Source organism: Fusarium verticillioides, chromosome 8, assembly GCF_000149555.1.
Source record: "Fusarium verticillioides 7600 chromosome 8, whole genome shotgun sequence".
Lineage (NCBI taxonomy): Eukaryota > Fungi > Ascomycota > Sordariomycetes > Hypocreales > Nectriaceae > Fusarium > Fusarium verticillioides.
This window is the reverse complement of record NC_031682.1, coordinates 1,705,448-1,724,770: the sequence shown is the minus strand read 5'-3', so window position 1 is coordinate 1,724,770 and position 19,323 is coordinate 1,705,448. Positions and strand designations below refer to the sequence as shown.

At 49.5% G+C, this 19,323-nt stretch overlaps 9 protein-coding genes across 11 annotated transcripts; 4 read left to right on the top strand and 5 right to left on the bottom strand.

The window, feature by feature from the left end:
- Nucleotides 1-588: 588 nt before the first annotated feature.
- Nucleotides 589-4,781, bottom strand: FVEG_07186 (condensin complex subunit 1). Of its 2 annotated transcripts, XM_018895770.1 has the most exons (5): nt 4,329-4,781; nt 3,742-4,253; nt 3,427-3,692; nt 985-3,375; nt 589-934 (listed from the first exon to the last, which is right to left on the bottom strand). In XM_018895770.1, the coding sequence occupies exons 1-5, from the start codon at nt 4,559-4,561 to the stop codon at nt 764-766; spliced, it is 3,573 nt and encodes a 1,190-aa protein (XP_018753095.1). In that variant the 5' UTR covers nt 4,562-4,781; the 3' UTR covers nt 589-763. The 2 variants fall into 2 exon arrangements, with proteins under 2 accessions (XP_018753095.1, XP_018753094.1); XM_018895769.1 differs by having other exon boundaries at nt 3,742-4,746.
- Nucleotides 4,782-4,933: 152 nt separating this feature from the next.
- Nucleotides 4,934-6,824, top strand: FVEG_07187 (CDC7 protein kinase). The gene is made up of 2 exons (XM_018895771.1): nt 4,934-5,459; nt 5,514-6,824. The coding sequence occupies exons 1-2, from the start codon at nt 5,114-5,116 to the stop codon at nt 6,635-6,637; spliced, it is 1,470 nt and encodes a 489-aa protein (XP_018753096.1). The 5' UTR covers nt 4,934-5,113; the 3' UTR covers nt 6,638-6,824.
- On the bottom strand, nt 6,671-7,914 carry FVEG_07188 (60S ribosomal protein L27a). Its single transcript, XM_018895772.1, has 3 exons — nt 7,722-7,914; nt 7,414-7,522; nt 6,671-7,355 (listed from the first exon to the last, which is right to left on the bottom strand). Exons 1-3 carry the CDS (start codon nt 7,751-7,753, stop codon nt 7,047-7,049), a joined length of 450 nt encoding a protein of 149 aa, XP_018753097.1. The 5' UTR covers nt 7,754-7,914; the 3' UTR covers nt 6,671-7,046.
- A 101-nt stretch (nt 7,915-8,015) lies between these two features.
- Nucleotides 8,016-11,242, top strand: FVEG_07189 (chromosome transmission fidelity protein 1). The gene is made up of 4 exons (XM_018895773.1): nt 8,016-8,237; nt 8,337-8,786; nt 8,836-9,540; nt 9,589-11,242. The coding sequence occupies exons 1-4, from the start codon at nt 8,073-8,075 to the stop codon at nt 10,861-10,863; spliced, it is 2,595 nt and encodes an 864-aa protein (XP_018753098.1). The 5' UTR covers nt 8,016-8,072; the 3' UTR covers nt 10,864-11,242.
- A 206-nt stretch (nt 11,243-11,448) lies between these two features.
- FVEG_07190 (hypothetical protein) lies at nt 11,449-13,217 on the top strand. The gene is made up of 2 exons (XM_018895774.1): nt 11,449-11,799; nt 11,849-13,217. Exons 1-2 carry the CDS (start codon nt 11,579-11,581, stop codon nt 13,110-13,112), a joined length of 1,485 nt encoding a protein of 494 aa, XP_018753099.1. The 5' UTR covers nt 11,449-11,578; the 3' UTR covers nt 13,113-13,217.
- Nucleotides 13,218-13,400: 183 nt separating this feature from the next.
- Nucleotides 13,401-13,615, bottom strand: FVEG_16034 (hypothetical protein; the record flags this gene model as incomplete). Its single annotated transcript, XM_018905274.1, is given in 2 exon segments — nt 13,401-13,411; nt 13,417-13,615. Coding segments are annotated over 2 exon segments (210 nt in total).
- Nucleotides 13,616-14,225: 610 nt separating this feature from the next.
- Nucleotides 14,226-14,747, bottom strand: FVEG_16035 (hypothetical protein; the record flags this gene model as incomplete). Its single annotated transcript, XM_018905275.1, has 1 exon — nt 14,226-14,747. One exon carries the CDS (start codon nt 14,745-14,747, stop codon nt 14,226-14,228), a length of 522 nt encoding a protein of 173 aa, XP_018753101.1.
- A 780-nt stretch (nt 14,748-15,527) lies between these two features.
- Nucleotides 15,528-18,295, top strand: FVEG_07191 (hypothetical protein). Of its 2 annotated transcripts, XM_018895775.1 has the most exons (4): nt 15,537-15,711; nt 15,776-16,956; nt 17,006-17,287; nt 17,346-18,295. In XM_018895775.1, the coding sequence occupies exons 1-4, from the start codon at nt 15,576-15,578 to the stop codon at nt 17,364-17,366; spliced, it is 1,620 nt and encodes a 539-aa protein (XP_018753102.1). In that variant the 5' UTR covers nt 15,537-15,575; the 3' UTR covers nt 17,367-18,295. The 2 variants fall into 2 exon arrangements, with proteins under 2 accessions (XP_018753103.1, XP_018753102.1); XM_018895776.1 differs by having other exon boundaries at nt 15,528-15,711; nt 17,006-18,295.
- On the bottom strand, nt 16,846-18,481 carry FVEG_07192 (hypothetical protein). Its single transcript, XM_018895777.1, has 2 exons — nt 17,873-18,481; nt 16,846-17,828 (listed from the first exon to the last, which is right to left on the bottom strand). Exons 1-2 carry the CDS (start codon nt 18,318-18,320, stop codon nt 17,482-17,484), a joined length of 795 nt encoding a protein of 264 aa, XP_018753104.1. The 5' UTR covers nt 18,321-18,481; the 3' UTR covers nt 16,846-17,481.
- Between the last annotated feature and the right edge of the window lie 842 nt (nt 18,482-19,323).

Genomic DNA, 19,323 nt, shown 5'->3' with positions numbered 1-19,323 from the left:
GTACCTGGAGCTGGAGGTGCTGACCCCCCGTCACATCATTCAATCATCAACGCTGCAAGCTCAAGTTATACTTTACAGCTCGAGTCCCCAGGGAAAAAGGGCAAAACACAAAAGGCTCGATTAAACTGCCGCGTCCACTTGATTCAAAGCAATGACATTATCTCTTTGTCAACTTCCTCAACTGTCTTGATCCTTTGTTACTCGATCACGGATGCCATGGCCGAGGCTATCACTTGGACAGCTTGTGTGGGGCTTGTCTTTAGCTTGGGTTGTCTCGCGACGCAGAAGTGGTCTCAGTTGGTGGCGTGTCAATGACTACCCTAGATCAATTCGGGATGCGAAAATTCATCACCAGTTGAGCTCAGAATGGAACAATTGAGTCACATGCGCATTGTTTACGTATACTAGGTCAACTTCGTCGGCGTGTTTACATCTGAAGTCTTACCAACCACCAGGGATGTTGCCTTTGAGCGTTGTCGAGCCTGTGACAAACATCGTGAAACACAACAAGCATCATATAACCTACGCCAAACAGGTGTCACTTCAGCTACGGAATCTTCTTTCATCAAACGCCAATGCAGTAAAAGTGGAGGCAACACAAACTTCAATACCAAAATTCTTCAATAACACTGGTATCTATCGCGAAAACTTTAACTCAATGCATCTCCACCCAGCCTGGCCATCTATATGTTCATCAATACATCCCATTTCGTATCACTCATAGCATCATTTTAGCCAATCCCAAGATGCGACTCCAGCACCCTTAAGCAGAGGATTGAACGACTCTGTAGCCTTCAGACACCAGCTTTGTAATCTCTTCATTCTTATGTTGCAAAATGCCCAACGCATATGCAACATCGTTCCATTGTCGCTCTGTCTCACAACGGTTGAGTCGTGCGGCCAGCTTCTCGGCCAGCTGTTTGGCGTGTTTGTCCTGGTCAATGCGTTAGTTATTGCTTGTCCAACCATGAGTGCATCACATACCTTTTCAACAAAACCAAGAAGGAATTTGACTATCCTGCGGAAGCTCTCCTCCTCCATATTGCCGCCAGCACTGAGCAGACTGAACATGTCGACAAAGTGGTTGTACACAGCATTGTCCTTGGTGCTGAGCTCGGTGAAGAACATTCTCGCCAAATCAGCGATCCTGCGGTCCTCATCCTCCAAACATTTGGCCATCTCGCCGAGCTGACCCTTGACCTTGACCTGTCCAGCGAGGATCAGGAAGGTCAACGTCATGAGACACGTTCGCTTGACGGACGCATCGTCGTCAGCCAGTCTGCGGTAAAGGAAGTCGGTGTTCTCATCAATGAGATGATTGAAGCAGACTGCCATGTCACCAAGCGCGATAACGGCATTGCTTCGTACAGTGGCGTTGGGCGAACGCTCCATGATGGTGATGAGCAGCGGCAAGTTTGCTTCACAGTACTCGGCAGACACACACATGAGCTTAGCGAGACAGAGTGTCGCGGCGGCCTGGAGTCCCTTATCGGCGTATGTTGTGTTGTTGGCACATATCTCTGACACCAGTGGGCCAAAGACGGCTAGTAGAGAGTTGGGTCCGTATAGAAGCTCTCGCTCACGAATGTGTGCCATGGCTTCTGTAAAGTCATCCTCTGTTGTGCCTCCGATGAGATCAAGCTCATCCGCATCTTCCTTGTCCTTGTCGTTTTTAGCGGGCGCTGCCTTCTCCTTCTCCTGCTTTCTGCGCTTGAAGTCGAGTTCACACAGCTCAAGATGAACAATTTGCTTGATGGCAACGTGGCCGACGATGAATAGAAGCTGAGACAGAGCGATGGCGTTATCACGTTTCTTCTTCTCGCCCTGGGTCGCAGTCTGGTCGGCTGTTGGCGCAATCTTGGTCTCATCTCGCGATGTAGGGCGCGAGCTGGGTTGCGAAGATGGTGGGGTGCGAGACTGCCCAAACACCTGTCGTGCTTTTCGTCGAATGAGGTCCGAGCAGACGGTATCGGGATGCTTAGAAATAGCATAGATGGCGTTGATGGCCTGCTCTGCTACTCCATACCACTCCTTGCTGTCCGAAGGAACCTCCGTGATGGCAGCCAATCTGACCGAAACGGCGTGGTCATTGGGCAATCGTGAGAACTTGACAGGAGAGTCCTTAGACTGTCGTCCAGACGGGTTAATTCGCCTCAAAGCAATGCACGTAAATTTGGCCAACTGGAGATCATTGCGTCCATGCAGACCAAGACCAGTCCGAAGCATGGTCTCCATTTCGCCAACCACAATCTCGGGGTTTGCAGTTGCCAGCATTCCCAAAACAATGATAGCACCTCGGCGCTGAGTCCGGGAAATCTCCCGTTTCTGAACACCATACACTTGCCAAAGCTTGTTGATAACAACCTCGGGGATCATGCCGCCCTTCATCATTGTGGCCAAAAGCTGCTCAAGCGACGTGAGCTCAGCGGGTGTTGCGCCAAAGGTCAAACTGATCATGTTTCGCGCAATGTAAATCGCCGAGTCATTGGGACTGAACGAGTCAGGTGCCTCGAAGAATAGTCGCCTGTAACACTCGATCAAGTGTGTCTGGACACCCTTTCCTTCATCGCTATTGCCCTTGGTCCAGATGAGTCGAAGCATACGTCGAATACCGACCTTGTTCTGCTCAATATTGTAGGCGTCACCGACCTCAAAGAAGTCCATGGCCTCAATAACCTCGCTCTTGTTCCTTGATCCGAGGAGCTGGCAGATCGTGGTGGTGGCATCGTGGATCACATCGATGAACTTGAGAGCCTCGTTGTAGTATCGTCGGGTGAGTGTCAGCTTCTCGATAGCTTCGCTTGTAGCAGCTTCCTCTTGTGCCTTCTTGATGGCAGCCGCCTTCTCCTCCTCAGTCATCTGGCTTGGCTTCTGAGGAGAGCCAAGTTGTGTCGCCTCATCAAGAAGTTCGTTGTCAACAGTCGTGTTCGCCTGGTCGCCTCCAAAGCCAGGAACACCAGGCGGAGGCTTGAGAGCATCCAATTCCTCCTGTACCATGTCCAAACGAGCCTGCCACTCCTTTCTTGACAGCTGCGCACCGTGCATGACCGTGAAAGGATGTGTCTTGATAAGTGTGCCTAGAAGCTTGATTGCGTTACGTCGGACATTGCTGCTCTTGTCTTCCAAACTTCTACAGGCGAGCTCTGCAGCCTTTTGTCGTCGCTTGGGGAATTTTTGCGCAAGATCGCAAAGTCGCATGTACACTTGTAGAGTTCTGCACCTGCAATAGGGGTTTATGTCGAGGAATCGCTCTTCTAACACATCGAAAAAAGCATTCAATTGGGACTTGTGGTTCTCGCTGCGCTCATCTTGCTTGCTGAGGTAGCCAACCATGTTTCCGCAGACCTCGATAAGAGCACATCGAAGAGTATATGACTACTCTGGTTAGCTAAAAAAAAAACCTAGGTTATATACCTGAGAGCCTACCTCGCTGTCCAATTGCTTTGCAAGCATGGTCATCTGCTTGATCACCAATCGTGGCGCCAACTCAGAAAGCTTGGCAATAAAGGAAGAAACAGACTTAGGTCCTCTAGTATCGTTCGAATTGAACTCTTTGTTACTGATTTCGCGTAATACCTCGTCAGCGAGCTGAGGATAGTCGTAAGTTTCTGCTAGAATGTGTAGGAACTCGGCCATGGGTTCCGACAAGTGCTCGAAATATGTCAGGTTCTGTATGATGTTGATTTGCGCCGCTTTCAGTTGTCAGCATCTCACTTGATGTGGGCACTTCGACATGCTTACCATATCCATGCCCATGATGCTTCACTGCAATGCAAAGGACCTTGAAGCAGTGCATTCGGATAGTGGTTGTCTTGACTCGTTGCTCACTCTCCAAAACCATGTAAACTGGTCGGGTAAGGAGACCAATGAACGTGTCTCGTTCGCTTGTTGTGAGAAAGATCTTAGAGAGCTTGAGCTTAAGGACCTTGCACATAATCTCCAAGGCTCCTTGAAGCTGTGTAGCCGAATCCCAAGCTGCATCCTTATCCTTTGCAGGCCCCTTCTTTCCCTTTCCGCGTCCTCTAGCAGCCGGTGCCGCTGACGACTTCTCAGCGGCCTTGGTCTCAACAGCAGCGATCGTCCATTGCAGGAGGAAGCCGTATATCTCGAGTAGCTTCTTGTGGTGGAGTACCGAGTCTTGCTCGTCGGGGGAGTCGATATCGGAGTGAACAGAGTCGGCCTCTGCACTCAAGCCGCTCATAACAAGGTCGAAGATCTTGCTCAGGGCGTGGGTGGGGAGATGTGCTGTGTATCTGGGATTTTCTAGCTCAGAATGTTGTCCCACAGTCGGAGTATCAGGTGAATGATGGAGGGATATGGGGGCTAACTTGAGGAGAAACTGCAGCGAGTCCATGTGGGAAGCGCGCATGATGGCATCTGGATTATCGGCGACTGCGTCGACGATAGGGTTCAGGACAGAGTTAACGACAGGGAGGGTAAGGGCTTCGGGGTCATTTTCGCAGTCGAAGAGAGCCCCATCAGCTTCAGGCGTTGAAATGCTGGCCGGGTCCGACATGTAGTGCTTCAAGGCATCGTTGAGGTCAAAGTCAATGGTATCCATGGCGGGCGATTCGACAATGTCGTCGCAAGTGGCGAGCGACACGAGGTAAAGAAATATAGTGGTAAGAACGTTAAAACCTAATGAAAGGGTATCACAAAATGATAAAGGACTAGGCGTGCCTTATGCGCCGAATGTATTGCGACCAGGTAATACCAGACCCGTTAAACCTGACCGTTTGGTGCTTGTTGACAATGCAAGCTTAGTACCGAGTCGGTGGAGGGGATTTAGATTTGGCTGAGGGGACGTGAGCGAACCCCTGGGCAACGATTGTTTTTGTTTTGTTCATCGCGACCACTCAGAACCCTTCCCCTCCATGTCCCGCTAAAAAGACAGCGCGTTGAGCCTATCAGGCCCCTGCAACCATCCATCAAAGGCTGGCTTTAATCTTTAAGCCCCTCCAACTTCAACTGCATTTGCAACCCGTGAATGCTCTGAAGGACCAATAACAAAGTCTTGTTCTTTTGCTCAAGTTTGTTTTTGCCTGTGAGAGTTCGAAGTGGCTGAAGTGAGGTTCCTTTTTACTGGGTACATTTTCTGTATTACAAAGCGATCATGAGCGCCGCGGTTCATCAGCATGTTGAAGAGCACTTCGATATCCATGAGGATTTGAGGACGGAGGATACGGAGATGATGGCAGAGGAGGAGCGCACTGAAGAGGCAGCTCCGATAGATGAAGACGAACGCGTTGAGTCAGTACAGCAGGCGAATCAACAACATCACATTCAGAAAATGCAAAACCAACAACCCCAACAAGAGCCCCAGGAGGAAGAGGAAGAAGAGGAGGAGGAGTCCGAAGACGAAGCCGTTGACCGAACCGTCCAAGCAGACATGGACAAGTTACAGAATGACTTTCCTGGTTTTCGCAATCGGTATCGGCTGATCAAACGCATCGGTGAAGGTACATCCCCTTTTCTCCCATCTGCGTCTCATTGAGGTTAACCAATGTTGCCAGGAACATTCTCTACCGTCTACAAAGCCGAGGATATTATGTACGACCACTACGACAACAGCTGGGACTACGAAGACGATTCGTCAAAATGGACACCACCGCCCAATGCAACTGACAGTCCTGTGTCTCACCGTCCCCGTCGCAAGGCACGTTACGTCGCCATCAAGAAGATCTACGTCACGTCAAGTCCCTCGCGAATTCTCAACGAGCTTGAACTACTCCACGATCTACGCCAATGCCCCTCTGTCTGTCCTCTGATCACCGCATTCCGCGAAACCGACCAGGTCGTGGCTATCCTGCCTTACTTTCGACACGGAGACTTCCGCACGTACTTTCGCGACTTGACTATTACAGAGATCTCTGTTTACCTTCGAGAACTCTTCACCGCCCTGAAAAGTGTTCATGATCACAAGATTCTGCACCGAGACATCAAGCCCACCAATTTTCTGTACGACCCAGGTACACAGCGCGGTGTCTTAGTCGATTTTGGTCTTGCCGAGAGGGAAGGGTCTGATGCGAAGCCTTGTCTATGTCACGAGTCCCGAGAAGTCCGAAAGCATCGCCAAACAAACTCAGTCTGGGCACAGAATGCTGCGACTCCCCAAGCAGGATATCCCAAGTCTGACACACGATCATCCCGACGTGCCAATCGCGCTGGAACAAGAGGTTTCCGTGCTCCTGAGGTTCTCTTCAAGTGCACTGAGCAAACTACATCGATCGACATCTGGTCTGCCGGCGTTATCTTACTTACCATTCTATCTAAGCGCTTCCCATTCTTCAATTCGGCTGACGACGTTGAGGCCATGATTGAGATAGCGACTATCTTTGGTACTAAACGCATGAAGGCTGCAGGCTTACTACATGGGTGTGTCTTCGAGACCAGCATCCCCACCGTTGGTCAAGGAGGCTTCTCAATGGAGAAGATCATCATGTGGAGCACATGCAGAGGCGATGAAAAGCCTCTGACAGGAGAGGAAAAGTTGGCCATCAACTTTCTCGAATGGTGTATGGAGCTGGATCCTGGCAGGAGAATAACAGCTGCGGAAGCATTGAACCACGATTTTCTTCTCTTGGGTGAAATTGAGGCTGAGAGGCAAGAGAACGAGCAAGCAATGGCGGGGCATTGAAAGAATTATGTATCACTAATGTAATCATAGAAGCATGGAAAGGCGTTGGTTTGAGTACGGTGTTATGGAAGTGGTTGGCTAGATATCTGGTACATAGCCCAACATACCCAGTGTTACAAAAGTTTCACGGGAATAGATACAAGGACATCAATAGCACGATCACAATGTATTAAAAAAGGTTTCGTCATTCGTAATCATGGGCGAAAATCGATTTTTATTTCGTTAACTCCTTGCAAGAGTCCCTGATGCAATGCCCGAAGCCGACCGACCTAGGTCCCTGCTCACAGGAGACCTGTCATCCATTGCCCGTTGTTCGCGGGTTGGAGATTCTTTTTTCCTTTTGCGAAAATTCCCATACAAGCCCAACCGACTCCTAAGCAAGCACAACATTTAGAGAACAGTTGCTTGCTTAAGCGACAAGCTCGACGACACCACCGGCCTGCTTGATCTTCTGCTCAGCAAGGCGGCTGACCCAGCGGGCGCGAACGACCAGAGGGATCTCGGGGAGACGGCCCTTGCCGAGGACCTTGGAGTAACCGAGGGGGAGGAGGTCAAGGACGGGGACGGTGTCCTTCTTCTCGCCGGAGACGTAGGCGTCACGGGTCTCCTGGGGGACGAGAGACCACAGCTTGTCGAGGTTGATGATGGGCTTCCAGAAGTGGTTGGGCTGCTTGTGGAAGTATCGCATACCAACCTTACCGAAGTAACCGGGATGGTACTGTTAATGAGTTAGCCAAAATCTGGTCCAAGTCTTCGCTTCAATCGCGCTGTCGTACCTTGTCCATGTTGGTACGGTGGTGGTGCTGACCACCAGCAAGACCACGACCACCGGGGTGCTTGCGGTGCTTTCCGACACGTCCCTTACCGGCGGAAACGTGACCGCGGCTGAATCACAAGTCAGTCCATCTCAAGTTCGGTATAACATCGTTTTTTTTATCTCGTCGGGTTCGAGAGCAGCCGCCGACAAAGGGCGATTATTGTGAGCTCCAGCGGTCTATCTCTAATTTTCCCTAGGGAAGACAGAAACGGACGCGGTCTCTCTCAACGACCAACCTCGTCGACGGCGAGGGGGATGAGGACATACTGCTTGCGGGTCTTTGAAGTACGGGTAGGCATGGTGACGGCTGTGGTTGTCGACTTGTCCGATTGTTCACAGTCGAAACTTCGAAATGGAGGGTGATATCCTGTAAAGCTAGCAAGAGCCGAAAATCTAGACGAGGGCAGAGCAACCCTAAGAAAATGGCTGTGGGAAAGCGGGGCCGACTTGCGTTCTTTCCAATTTTAGCGGGTCAGGTGATCTCGTGGATTGACCGTGGTGAGACTCGGTGAGGACCCACCAGTGATGGGCTCAAGGGTAACTGATGCTTTTAAGACGCGACTGAAGCGCGGTGACTCTGGTCCTCGATCAACTGGGAAGTGATGTTATCTAACCAAGATGGCGCAATCCAAAGCGGATAAAGTCACGCAAGATCTTGAAAAGTTAAACTTTCATCACCCGTATACACCTTATGCTGTTCAAGAGCAGTTTATGAAGGCTGTTTACAATGTTTTGGAGACTGGTAATGGGCAGGTTGGCATATTGGAGAGCCCGACTGGTACAGTGAGTGCTCCCCAAGGCTGAGACGGATATTTTGATACTGCATCGATTAGCTTTGACTCTCCAATTCGTCATCCTACCAGAAATACTAACATCGAATAGGGGAAGTCACTGTCATTGATCTGCGCCTCACTAACATGGCTCCGCAACCACAAATCCAATCAATTAGAAGCATCTATCCAAGAATCAGCGGAAGCTTATAAGGATGAACCGTCATGGCTTGTTGAGCAGCTTCTCCGCCGCAAGCGCGAAGAGCTCGTTACCCGCTGGGAAGATCGAGAAAAGCGTCTTGAGACCCTTCGTCTTAAGGAAAAGGCACAAGAAGAACGTTCCCGTAAGCGTCGACGAGTTGAAGACTTCGTACCCAGTAGATCACGCGTAGAAGATGAAGATGCCGAGTGGTTGCTTGATGACCCTGATGATCTCGACACTGGACCTCATGACGCGCTTTCTGGCTTGAGTAAAGAGACACGAGAAGTCCTTGCGAGTATCGGCTTGGGAGGGGCAAAAAAGCCTGAGCAGGAAGATGATCTTTTGGAGGAGCCAATCAAGGTGCGAATGTCTTCGATGAACCGTAAAGTACGACTAGTAACATTAATAGATCTATTACACGTCAAGAACACATTCTCAACTTTCGCAATTCATCACCGAACTTCGTCGCCCCTCATTTCCACCTTCACTGCCAATATCACTCGCCAAGAGCGAAGAGACGAAGATAGAAGCAGTAAAGCTTCTACCATTGTCATCCCGACAGAGATTATGCATCAATCCCACTGTCTCACGCCTTGGGTCCGTACAAGCCATCAACGACCGGTGCTCAGAACTTCAACAGCCAAAGTCGGGACAGAAATGCCCCTTCGTACCCAAAGAAGATCTAATTTCTCAGACACATCAATTTCGCGACTCGGCTTTGGCCACACTGCCCGATATCGAGGACCTTCATCAACTTGGCAAATCACTCTCTGTCTGCCCATATTACGCATCGCGAACTGCCTTACCAGGCGCTGAGATCATTACACTTCCGTACCCTTTACTGCTGCAGAAGAGCGCCAGAGATGCGCTTGGCGTCAAGCTGGAGGGAAGTGTTGTTATTATCGATGAGGCGCATAATATCATGGATGCGGTGGCAAATGTGCATGCGGCTGAGATTAAGCTGAGCGATCTGCGAAGAGGACGCGCCATGTTGGGCGTTTATGTGAAGAAGTTTGGCAAGAAACTCAAAGGCGTCAATCGAGTCAATGTTGGGAGAGTGGGAAGAGTCATTGATGGTCTAAGCGAGTGGATGGATGGGGCACTCAAGTTCAAGGTCAGTCTACTGCCACTGATCAAATCGCAATTACTGATGTCCTGCTAGCAAGAACATGGTATCGTGGATCCCAACGACTTGACCCGATCAAAAGGTATTGACCAGATCAACATGTTTGAGCTCATTCAGTACATCCAGGAGTCAAAGCTTGCCTTCAAGATCGAAAGTTACATATCCCATGTCGAGAGCGAGGATACAAACTCCAAAACACCAAGATCCAGTTCGCCAGTTCTTCACACCCTAGTATCGTTCCTCATCGCCTTCACCAATCTCAGCTCCGAGGGACGAATATTCTACCAAAAGATCAAGGGGCCAAACCTTGACATACAACTCTCTTACTTGCTCTTATCCCCGACTTACGCATTCTCATCTATCGCGTCTAGTGCGAGAGCAGTTGTGCTTGCAGGAGGTACAATGTCGCCATTTGACGATTACAAGGACCACCTATTCCCATCACTGAAACAAGAAAAAATCACCACTCTCAGTTGTGGACATGTCATTCCGCCCGAGAACCTCTGCGTCTGGACACTGGCCTCTTCAAGGCCTGGGGCACCACCCTTTGAGTTTAGCTTCCAGAAACGAGGCGATACAGAAATGATAACGCAGCTGGGCCTTGCCATTCTGAACCTCTGCTCATTAGTCCCCGATGGTGTCGTTATCTTTTTCCCCAGCTATGGATATCTTGATGAGGTGGTAGCTGTTTGGCAAAAGAGTCAAGGGAATGCACAGCCAATCTGGGATCGACTGGCCTCACGAAAAGCACTCTTCAAAGAATCAAGGGGCGCATCAAGCGATGAGGTCCTCCAAGAATACTCCGACGCCATCCTCGGCGGGAAGAGCAACGGCAAAGGCGCCCTTCTTCTCAGCGTCGTAGGTGGTAAGATGTCAGAAGGCATCAACTTCTCCGACCGTCTCGGTCGATGCGTCATAGTAATCGGATTACCCTATCCCAACATCGCATCACCAGATTGGAAAGCAAAAATCGAGTACATCGAGACAACGACACAAAACAACCTCACGGCGCAAGGCGTGGCGAAAGAAGAAGCTATAAGTAAAGGCAAGCAGACAGCGAGAGACTTTTACGAAAACGCTTGTATGCGGGCAGTTAACCAGAGTATCGGCCGTGCAATCCGGCACCGGGGCGATTATGCAGCGATAGTTCTTGTGGATCGACGATATGGCACGGAGCGAATCCGGGGCAAACTACCGGGGTGGATAAGAGGGGGTTTAGTCAAGGACAGTCATGAGAAGGGTCTCGGAGGTCTGATGGGCGCTGTCGGAGGGTTCTTCCGAGGAAAGAAAAGCAAAAGCCAGAATCAGTAAAGGCGATAATGGTAGGGCTGGGTCTTGGTTACTTCCAAGTCTGGGCATAACGAAAGCTTTCAGATCACGAGACAGATTTGAGCTTGTCCAAAGATGGGAGCTTGGTTGTGGGTGGAGGTCGAGACCCTTCTTGGCGGAGAAGAAGAGGCAGATTAGGCTTTTCCGCCACAGAGACCGTGCTTTCGACGGAAGATCGATGGACGGCGTGTTAATAAGTTAGAAGGATGCAGAACATGCGTCGAACATTCGATATGAGGTTGTGACAGGGTTCATGTCTAAAAAGACTGAGGCAATACTATGGTTGTAGCTTTACAAAGCTACAGCCAAGAAACATTTAATGATAAGACAACACGTACAGAATAAAAAACGTTCTATGAAGGGTAGATACGGCAACATCAGGCATTTTCCTGTCAAACACGCCTTGACAACACGCCTTAATAAAGTCACCGGCGGTAAAAGCTCCATGCGGCGACCTTTATCCCGCAGAATCGCGTTAGCAGCCACACTAACGCCGACTGCGATTGGCGAATGAATGAATTCTCGTTGGTTGATAAAAAATACTAGCGACCAGAGAAAAAAAAAGGCGGAACCGGGTCCGGGTCCGGGGTGACTGATTTATTTGCCCGTTGACTCTTATAAGACTCATTCTCCTCACTCACCCAAGGTATTGGATAGTTCATCACAGTATCATCTTGCTTCTTTTTGGAGTCTTGCAATGGCGACAAAAACAGAACAAGCTCCAGAGAGGAGCATGCCTCCTGATGATGATCACAGCGATGTCGAGAGTCTCAAGGCAGCGGCTCTTTTCCACAAAGCTTTGCGCATGGGAAGAGTTGAGGAGAAGGGTATTCAGCCAATTCCCCTCGAAGAGCGCACCGTGACACGCTTTTACAACATTTTTACCGTCTGGGCGTCTATTAACTCTAATATCCTTGGGTAGGTTAATTTCTAAACCTTTTTTATAAGCGTATACTAACAAGTGCAGTATCACTTTTGGCATGCTGGGTCCATTGGTGTATGGCCTGAGTTTGAGAGACTCTGCGCTCATTATCCTCTTCTTCTGCCTCTTCTCAACCATCGGGCCTGCGTATCTTGCTACATTTGGTCCTAAAACTGGAATGAGGCAGATGATTCAGGCGAGATATAGTTTTGGTCGATATCTCGTCTCTATCCCTGTTCTCCTCAACCTCGCCACTCTGACTGGTTTCATGGTCATCATCTTTGTCGTCGGCGGACAGTGTCTCTCCGCTGTATCAAGCGGCCACTTGAGCCCTGACGTCGGAATTGTCATTATTGGTATTTTGTCACTGTTTATTTCATTCTGTGGGTTTAAGGTTTTGCATTACTACGAGACTTATGCTTTCATCCCTGCCATCATCGCCATCACCATTGCGACAGGATGCGGTGGCTCTGAGCTTTCGAAGCAGGCTCCTCCTGCGGCACCAGCGACCGCAGCAGCAGTTCTCAGCTTTGGAATGATTGTTGCGAGTTACATGATTCCCTGGGCAGCCATCGCAAGCGATCTGACGACATATTTCGATCCCAAGGTCCCCTCGTGGCGAGTCTTCGCGTACAGTTACCTCGGCCTCGTCACACCCACCATTCTCCTCATGGTTCTTGGAGCTGCTATCGCTGGGGCTCTTCCCAGTGTCCCAGAGTGGTCAGAAGCTTATGGTGAAACAGCAGTTGGAGGCGTTCTCGCAGCCATGCTTTCTAGCGCCGGTGGCTTTGGAAAGTTTGTAGTGGTTATCCTCTCGCTCACTCTGTTGGGTAACACTGGCGGTACAATGTACGCCATTACACTCAACTTCCAGACTCTTATTCCTGGCTTGATCAAGATTCCCCGCTACGCCTTCGCCATTGTCGTTACCGTCATCGTCATCCCCACTGCTATACGAGCTCAGCGCGATTTCTTCGTTAACCTTGAGAATTTTGTCGCTCTTATCGGTTACTGGTCTGCATCTTTCATTGGAATTGTTTCAGTTGAGCATCTTGTTTTCCGAAAAGGTCGCTGGGAATCTTATGACCATGCGATCTGGAACGTTGCGTCTGAACTACCCCTTGGTATTGCGGCCATCGCTGCCGGTGTCATTTGCTACGCGCTCGTTGTGCCCTGTATGGCGCAGGCTTGGTGGACTGGCCCAATTGCAAAGACGACTGGTGATATTGGCTTTGAGATTGCGTTTGTTATGAGTTCGATATTCTACATACCATTCCGATGGTTGGAAAAGCGTATGTCAGGAAGGTAATTAGGGTGAAATACGGCCTCAACGCCGGAGCGAAGATCATGAGGTGGATGCATAGATAGATGTATTAGAGAAAATATGAGCATAATTGACATACTTGACTGAAACGTACTCATCTGGTGAAGACTGAGGCCCCCCTAATAAACTTGCGCCTTCTTCCTTACAGTCATCATCATCCCATTCCTTGGCCCCCCGTCCAACCCAAGCTGCTGAAACGCCATGTCCCCAAACAGAAGATCAAAATTGGTATGTTTCGTCTTGGGCTCTCTATTGGGCTTCAGTCTCACACATTCAAACGTATACTTACCCATAGTCATGACCATGACAATCTTGAGTATGTTCATTCCCATATTCTGGCCAGGGCACGTTCTCCCATCTCCGCCAAATGTCCTGAAGTAATCACCGGGGATCGGTTTCTCTTGAATTAGCCATCGTTCTGGTCGAAAGGCTGCAGGATCCGGATAGATGTGTGCGTCGTAGTGGATGGTGTGTGGGCTGGCTGTCATGATGAGGCCATTGGCGATAGGCAGGCGGCGGCCATCATGGGCGGTGATTGTTGTCCCTGGAGGTGTGTGCTTTAGATCGGGCCCGAGAGGGTAAAGTCTGCGTCTGTATAAAGGAGTCTTCGAAACATGTTTGGGTTGCTAAGAAGAGTGACTTGAGGAGAGGCTCCAAGTTGTTCAATCTGTTCTTAGTGCATCTTTTCGACGACATCAGGGGCTTTTGATAGAAGCATAAAAAGAAACTGGTGGAACATAGTTAGACAAGTATGTTCTCAGAAGAGGGAGGCCGACCTACGCAGAGAGTGTTCGTCGATGTGCTGTGCCCTCCTAATTGCATGGGTCTCAGACTACGGTAAAAGTTAGCTGGTACCAGCCGATGTCGAGCAGTAAGACCTACTTGCTAAAGAGTATCTCTTATTCGGATTCAGAAAGCTGTGAACGGCCATGCACACCCCTCTGCTTTTGCTCGAGCACAGCTTCCGCATGCTCACACCATGAGGCGTCTCGGGTTCTGCCTTGAGAAAACAATACCTTCCTGAACAGTTCACTCAACGCATTCATCAACCTTTTCCCTCAGAGAGCTGTTAAGCCTGCGAACGATTTGGTGCCTTTTTCATCGTCGCGGGATCTGTACCATTGGATTGTACGCGATAAGGGGATCTGTCTCTCCTCGAGCAAGGTTCACAAGGTTCCTCGAGTCCTTCAAGATTTGACTTCCTACTGTTTGAGCATGTTGAGATTCTCCAAGCGTGACTGTCGAGACTATGCCGAATACCAGCTTAGCAACGAGCCCATCCATGGAAAAGACGTCTCCTCCCACGGCTGATTTGTCCAGCCTCTCTTGGAATAGCAAGCATTCGTCGATCATGATACTTGTTATTCCTAGCACATGACTCATCGAGAAAGCCGGAATAACAGCTGCAGCTATCTTCCTCCATAGCGCGCCGTTGATTGCCGCCATTGTTCCCTCGCCAAGCATCGGCTTCATGAATACCGCGGTAAGGGGATGTATAGGGAGTGGCTTCGGGAGGGTTGAGTTGTCCATGAGTTTAGGATCAATAATCACGACCATGCTCGGGCCTATAGGCCAGAGATCAAGATAGAATATTTCTTTGAGGTTGTATAAACGGACCATTTCCGCGTAGAAGAGTTGCGGGTGGGTGTTTGGGGGCATCAATGCTGCGACTTGGCTAAAGACTTTGAATGGCCTAACAGCCAGCTATGGGGAGGCCCGGGCTACAGGCAATTAGTTGATTCGAAGCGTATTAGTGAATGGCGAGATGAGGTACCAAATCCCAATAAAATCGGCGGTGGTTGTAGCCACGGTATAATATCGCGATAATAAGGCAGGCTGTCAATGTAGTACTTGGAGATGAGCCTCGCATTTGCAAATAAAGCTCAACTACGGTGTTCCCTGAGAGGATAAAAGAAGCTTTGATAAGATAAAGAGCCTCATCTTGAAGGCCGCCATATCAGTCACGGATACTTTTATACATGAATCCAAAGGGCTTGGCTGAGATTTAGTTATACGATCTATTCGTGCTCCGGTGCCCGCCAGCCCTAAAAGCTGAGTGCAATTGATGTACTTGGACCTGGCGTTTATATAAAAGACACAATGTGCAGTGCAACGGCGGAGCTGTTTCATGGTGTTGACCTGGCGGTCAATCTGTAAGTGAAGATAATGAACGTAATGTTGGCTGAGACATGACACAGAAATTCCTAATACACAGATCTCAGACATGATTCAACTATTGACATGTGCAAGATCACCAGGGTTTCAATGGCTACGACGAATTAATCCGATGCAATTTATTCCGATCTTCATCTCACATCCATCGGTTCAAGGCTCTTGAGATCTAATTGGTGTAGCCTTGGTATTACGCACTAATCTACCCATGACATCGTCCCTCAATCACAGATTCCCTGCCAAGATTTTTCACCCTCACTTCTCAAGACGCCCAAAATGTCTGGAAATCTATGGTCAATCCCTCTCCAAACCACAAACTTCAATATAGTCGTCGCCTTTCTCGGCGGCTTCATATCAATCTTCGGCCTCGTATCCTACCTCCTCAAAGAAAACTACTATCTCTCCGAAGCCCGTACGTCACCAACACCCTTGCATAAATATCTCTTGGCATTGCTAAAGCGCATTTCCTGTTACAGTTATCTCTCTCTTGGCAGGCGTTGCATTTGGTCCTCATGGCGCAGACTTTATCCGTCCAAAGGACTACGCTGAGTGCGCTGAGTTTCCTGAGTCGTGCAATTTTGACCTCAATGCTATAACCCTCAACTTTAGCCGGCTTGTTCTCGGCGTGCAGCTTGTCCTTGCGGGCGTGCAATTACCGAGTAAATATCTTGTGAGAGAATGGAAGTCGCTTAGTTTGTTGCTTGGGCCTGGTATGACTTGTATGTGGCTTGCTACGAGTCTGCTTGTATGGGCGCTTGCGGGACAGCCGCCGTTCTTACATGCCCTTGCTATTGGGGCTTGTGTTACACCCACTGATCCAGTTTTGAGTGCTGTTATTGTGAAGGGCAAGTTTGCAGACCATAACATCCCGCAGGATCTTCAGTATCTCATCACTGCTGAGTCTGGTGCCAATGATGGACTGGGCTATCCGTTCCTCTTCCTGGCACTCTATCTCATCAAGTTCACAGGCGCTGGAGCTACATCTGGAGGAGCGGCTGACGCTATGGGGCTGTGGTTTGGTATGACCTGGGGTTATACCATTATTCTCAGTGTAATCTACGGCGCTGTGGTGGGATGGGTTGGCAAAGAGCTGCTTCACTTTGCTGAGAAGCACAATTACGTTGACCGCGAAAGCTTCCTCGTCTTTGCCATCGCCCTAGCACTCTTCGTTTTAGGAACATGCGGCATGGTCGGTACAGACGATGTCCTAGCCTGCTTCATCGCTGGTAACACATTCACATGGGATGACTGGTTCCGCCTCGAGACAAAAGACGACTCTCTCCAACCTACCATCGACATGCTCCTCAATGTCACGATATTTCTATGGTATGGAGCCTACATCCCATGGAAGGACTTCCGCGACAACTCTGTTATTCCTCTTTGGCATCTTGTCATCTTGGGAATTTGTGTTCTTATCCTGAGGCGACTCCCGTGGGTGTTCGGGATGCACAAGTGGATTCATCAGATTGAGGAGGTCAAGCAGGCTGTTTTTGTTGGCTTTTTTGGACCAATTGGTGTTTCAGCAGTGTTCTATCTGTTCATCAGCCTGGAGTTCATTGAGGAGCATCTTAGTGATAATGGTAAGCCGAGGAGTGATGTCAAGAATCTTGGAGACCAGACACGCATCATTGTGTGGTTCCTCGCAGTTTGTAGTATCGTAGGTGGCCGCTTATCCATCAATTATCATTTATGCTAACAGAATATAGGTCGTTCATGGCCTGAGTATCCCAGTCGGAAAATTGGGCTTCCACGCACCCAGGACATTGAGTCGCGTTGTCAGCGAAAGTCTGAGCGATGCTCCAGCAGGTGGACGACGACGAAATATCCCCTTCATCGGGAGGTATTTCTTCGGACAAGATAAGAAAGATGCCCGTCCGGCTACTGGTCCAATTGTCATCACAGGCGCTCAAAGAATGCGCTCAGAGCTGCCAGTCCATGCTGGCGATGAGACACCTCCAATTAGACGAGAGATACAGTTCGCTGATGAGGTGAGATAAGAGTCCCGAGTGAGTTTCCTTTATCTGGCATATAGATTCACATCGGTAGACGGTGTCATATGATAAATAGCGACATATCTCATTAAGCGTATCCCTCTGAACAAGAAAAATAAGGCGTATCACATAAGAAGCGACAATCCTTCATCATTTCAGTAGCCCTCTTATAGGGCCATGTCCCATCACATCTAAGCCAGGAGCATAGCAGCGCCAACAACAGCGCCGACGACTCCGTAAGGTGCCATGGCAGCAGCAGCGTTGGTCTCGTCGGGGTTAGAAGCATCGTTGGTAGCAGAAGCATCATTGTTGTTGTTGTCGTCGCTGCTTCCACTACCTCCATTACCACCGCTGGTACCGGTAGCAGAAGGCTCGTTGGAGTTCTGCGTTCGTGTGCCGCCAACAATGGTGGTGGTTAACTGAGACGCATCTGTAGGTCGAGTCGCATCGACTGAGACGCCAGAGACAGCAGCTGAGGCGGCGGATGCGACATAGGTGGTAGATGAGAAACCACAGGTGTACATGATATCATCAATTTCTACACAATTAGCATAGCTCATGTAATTCTTGTCAAGAACTTACCCTCAGTGTCATCACGGATATCGTCGTCGTCGTCGTCGTCATCATCCCGGTTGTTTTGAGCATTCTGGTGAATGCAGCCGGCGCAGAGAGCAGCGACACGGCTAACGTTGAAAGAGTCGTTTGTGCAGACACACTGAGCCTCAAGACGATCTTCCTCGCGGTCACGATCGCCACGGAGGTCAGTGTCGCATTTCTTGGTGAGCTGAACAATTGGATCACAGATGGTGTCGCATTCTCGTGGGATGTCGTCCCGGTCGAGACTGACGTCTGCGCGGGCGAGGTAGAGAAGGGGAGCAATAGCGAGAGCGATGGTTGAAGTGTACATTTTGAGTGATTGTGTGAGAAGAAGCTCTGTTTGTGTTGTCGGGTTTAGAGTGTGAAGTGGTGATTGAGGTTGTGAATGAAGCTGTTGATGATGAGAGAAGGAATTGAAGGACAAAGCAGGCATTTATACATTCTCATCGGTCAACTCCAGTTTCACAATACACTCTTACTTTCTTGGCAACTCTCATTGCATGTCACTTCCCGACGATCCCCTTGGCCAGCCGAAAGCCTCACCTTAATGTCGATTGATCCTTGCCTGCTTTCACCAAGCCACGGCAGTCGTAATGCCTGGGTGATATGTCAAGCAATTAAATCTGCCCACCAATTGATCGTCTGCACGACTCAGAAGCTTGCTCCTTACTGGCTTCACGATAACTTTCGTCTCCGCTTCTACGATCTTGGCGGAGCGTCATGATTAAAGCGTTGGGCTGCCATTCTCCACTGCCAAATTTCTTGCTTGTCTCCAAGTCTGGGGAACTTGTTTTGCCAATACTCTCGGCGAGCTTGTATTAACCTCGCAGCAGCTACAGATAAATTACTACCATAGACGGCCTGTAGTAGAGGCCTTTGGACTGATTATGCTTATATTTCTCCGGCGTGCGACATAAGCTTAAACTAACTTTTGGCCCTGCGTCATAAGTGACATACAACCAGGGTCGGCAGTTAACAAAGAAATTCGAGGAAAGCAAAAAGATCAACACGCGCACGATGATCAGTGGCTGTTCCCCCCAGGCCACGCAATGCCCCTCCAACTACCCCAGCTCCCGCAATTTATGCTTGATTCTACTGTCGCGTGAGGTCTTTCCTCTCTGAGAAGCACATTGATCGTTATGATTCGTCTACAAAGGTTTACACCCGTGCATTCACATTGGTCAAAGGTATCAGAAGCGTCGACTCAGCTGCCAAGACGATATCACAGCCTCGCTAGCCACGCGTTTCCATTCTATCTTTAATAGCAGAATTTGTCTTGGCGATTCATCAGTTTGAGCCCTATCGTGTTTGAGCCTTGTTCAACGTGGTGATCTCGGAGGTTTTCGTTTGGTTATGAGAATACACTGACTGCGTAACTTGGGAACACAGACGCCTTGGCGGCGTTTTTGGGAAGGTCGTCATGACGTGGCTCAGTA

Excerpts from the sequence above, each read along its gene's own strand:
- FVEG_07186 (XM_018895769.1), bottom strand. The coding sequence starts at position 4,561 with ATGGATACCATTGACTTTGACCTCAACGATGCCTTGAAGCACTACATG. Across the intron at positions 3,693-3,741 it reads GCATCATGGGCATGGATATG|CGGCGCAAATCAACATCATA; the intron begins GTAAGCATGTCG and ends GACAACTGAAAG. Across the intron at positions 3,376-3,426 it reads CAAAGCAATTGGACAGCGAG|TCATATACTCTTCGATGTGC; the intron begins GTAGGCTCTCAG and ends TAACCAGAGTAG.
- FVEG_07187 (XM_018895771.1), top strand. The coding sequence starts at position 5,114 with ATGAGCGCCGCGGTTCATCAGCATGTTGAAGAGCACTTCGATATCCAT. Across the intron at positions 5,460-5,513 it reads GATCAAACGCATCGGTGAAG|GAACATTCTCTACCGTCTAC; the intron begins GTACATCCCCTT and ends CAATGTTGCCAG.
- FVEG_07188 (XM_018895772.1), bottom strand. The coding sequence starts at position 7,753 with ATGCCTACCCGTACTTCAAAGACCCGCAAGCA. Across the intron at positions 7,523-7,721 it reads ACTTCAAAGACCCGCAAGCA|CCGCGGTCACGTTTCCGCCG; the intron begins GTATGTCCTCAT and ends CTTGTGATTCAG. Across the intron at positions 7,356-7,413 it reads ACCGTACCAACATGGACAAG|TACCATCCCGGTTACTTCGG; the intron begins GTACGACAGCGC and ends ACTCATTAACAG.
- FVEG_07189 (XM_018895773.1), top strand. The coding sequence starts at position 8,073 with ATGGCGCAATCCAAAGCGGATAAAGTCACGCAAGATCTTGAAAAGTTA. Across the intron at positions 8,238-8,336 it reads TGGAGAGCCCGACTGGTACA|GGGAAGTCACTGTCATTGAT; the intron begins GTGAGTGCTCCC and ends AACATCGAATAG. Across the intron at positions 8,787-8,835 it reads TTTTGGAGGAGCCAATCAAG|ATCTATTACACGTCAAGAAC; the intron begins GTGCGAATGTCT and ends TAACATTAATAG.
- FVEG_07190 (XM_018895774.1), top strand. The coding sequence starts at position 11,579 with ATGGCGACAAAAACAGAACAAGCTCCAGAGAGGAGCATGCCTCCTGAT. Across the intron at positions 11,800-11,848 it reads ATTAACTCTAATATCCTTGG|TATCACTTTTGGCATGCTGG; the intron begins GTAGGTTAATTT and ends TAACAAGTGCAG.
- FVEG_07191 (XM_018895775.1), top strand. The coding sequence starts at position 15,576 with ATGTCTGGAAATCTATGGTCAATCCCTCTCCAAACCACAAACTTCAAT. Across the intron at positions 16,957-17,005 it reads TCCTCGCAGTTTGTAGTATC|GTCGTTCATGGCCTGAGTAT; the intron begins GTAGGTGGCCGC and ends AACAGAATATAG. Across the intron at positions 17,288-17,345 it reads AGATACAGTTCGCTGATGAG|ACGGTGTCATATGATAAATA; the intron begins GTGAGATAAGAG and ends TCACATCGGTAG.
- FVEG_07192 (XM_018895777.1), bottom strand. The coding sequence starts at position 18,320 with ATGCCTGCTTTGTCCTTCAATTCCTTCTCTCATCATCAACAGCTTCAT. Across the intron at positions 17,829-17,872 it reads TATCCGTGATGACACTGAGG|AAATTGATGATATCATGTAC; the intron begins GTAAGTTCTTGA and ends CTAATTGTGTAG.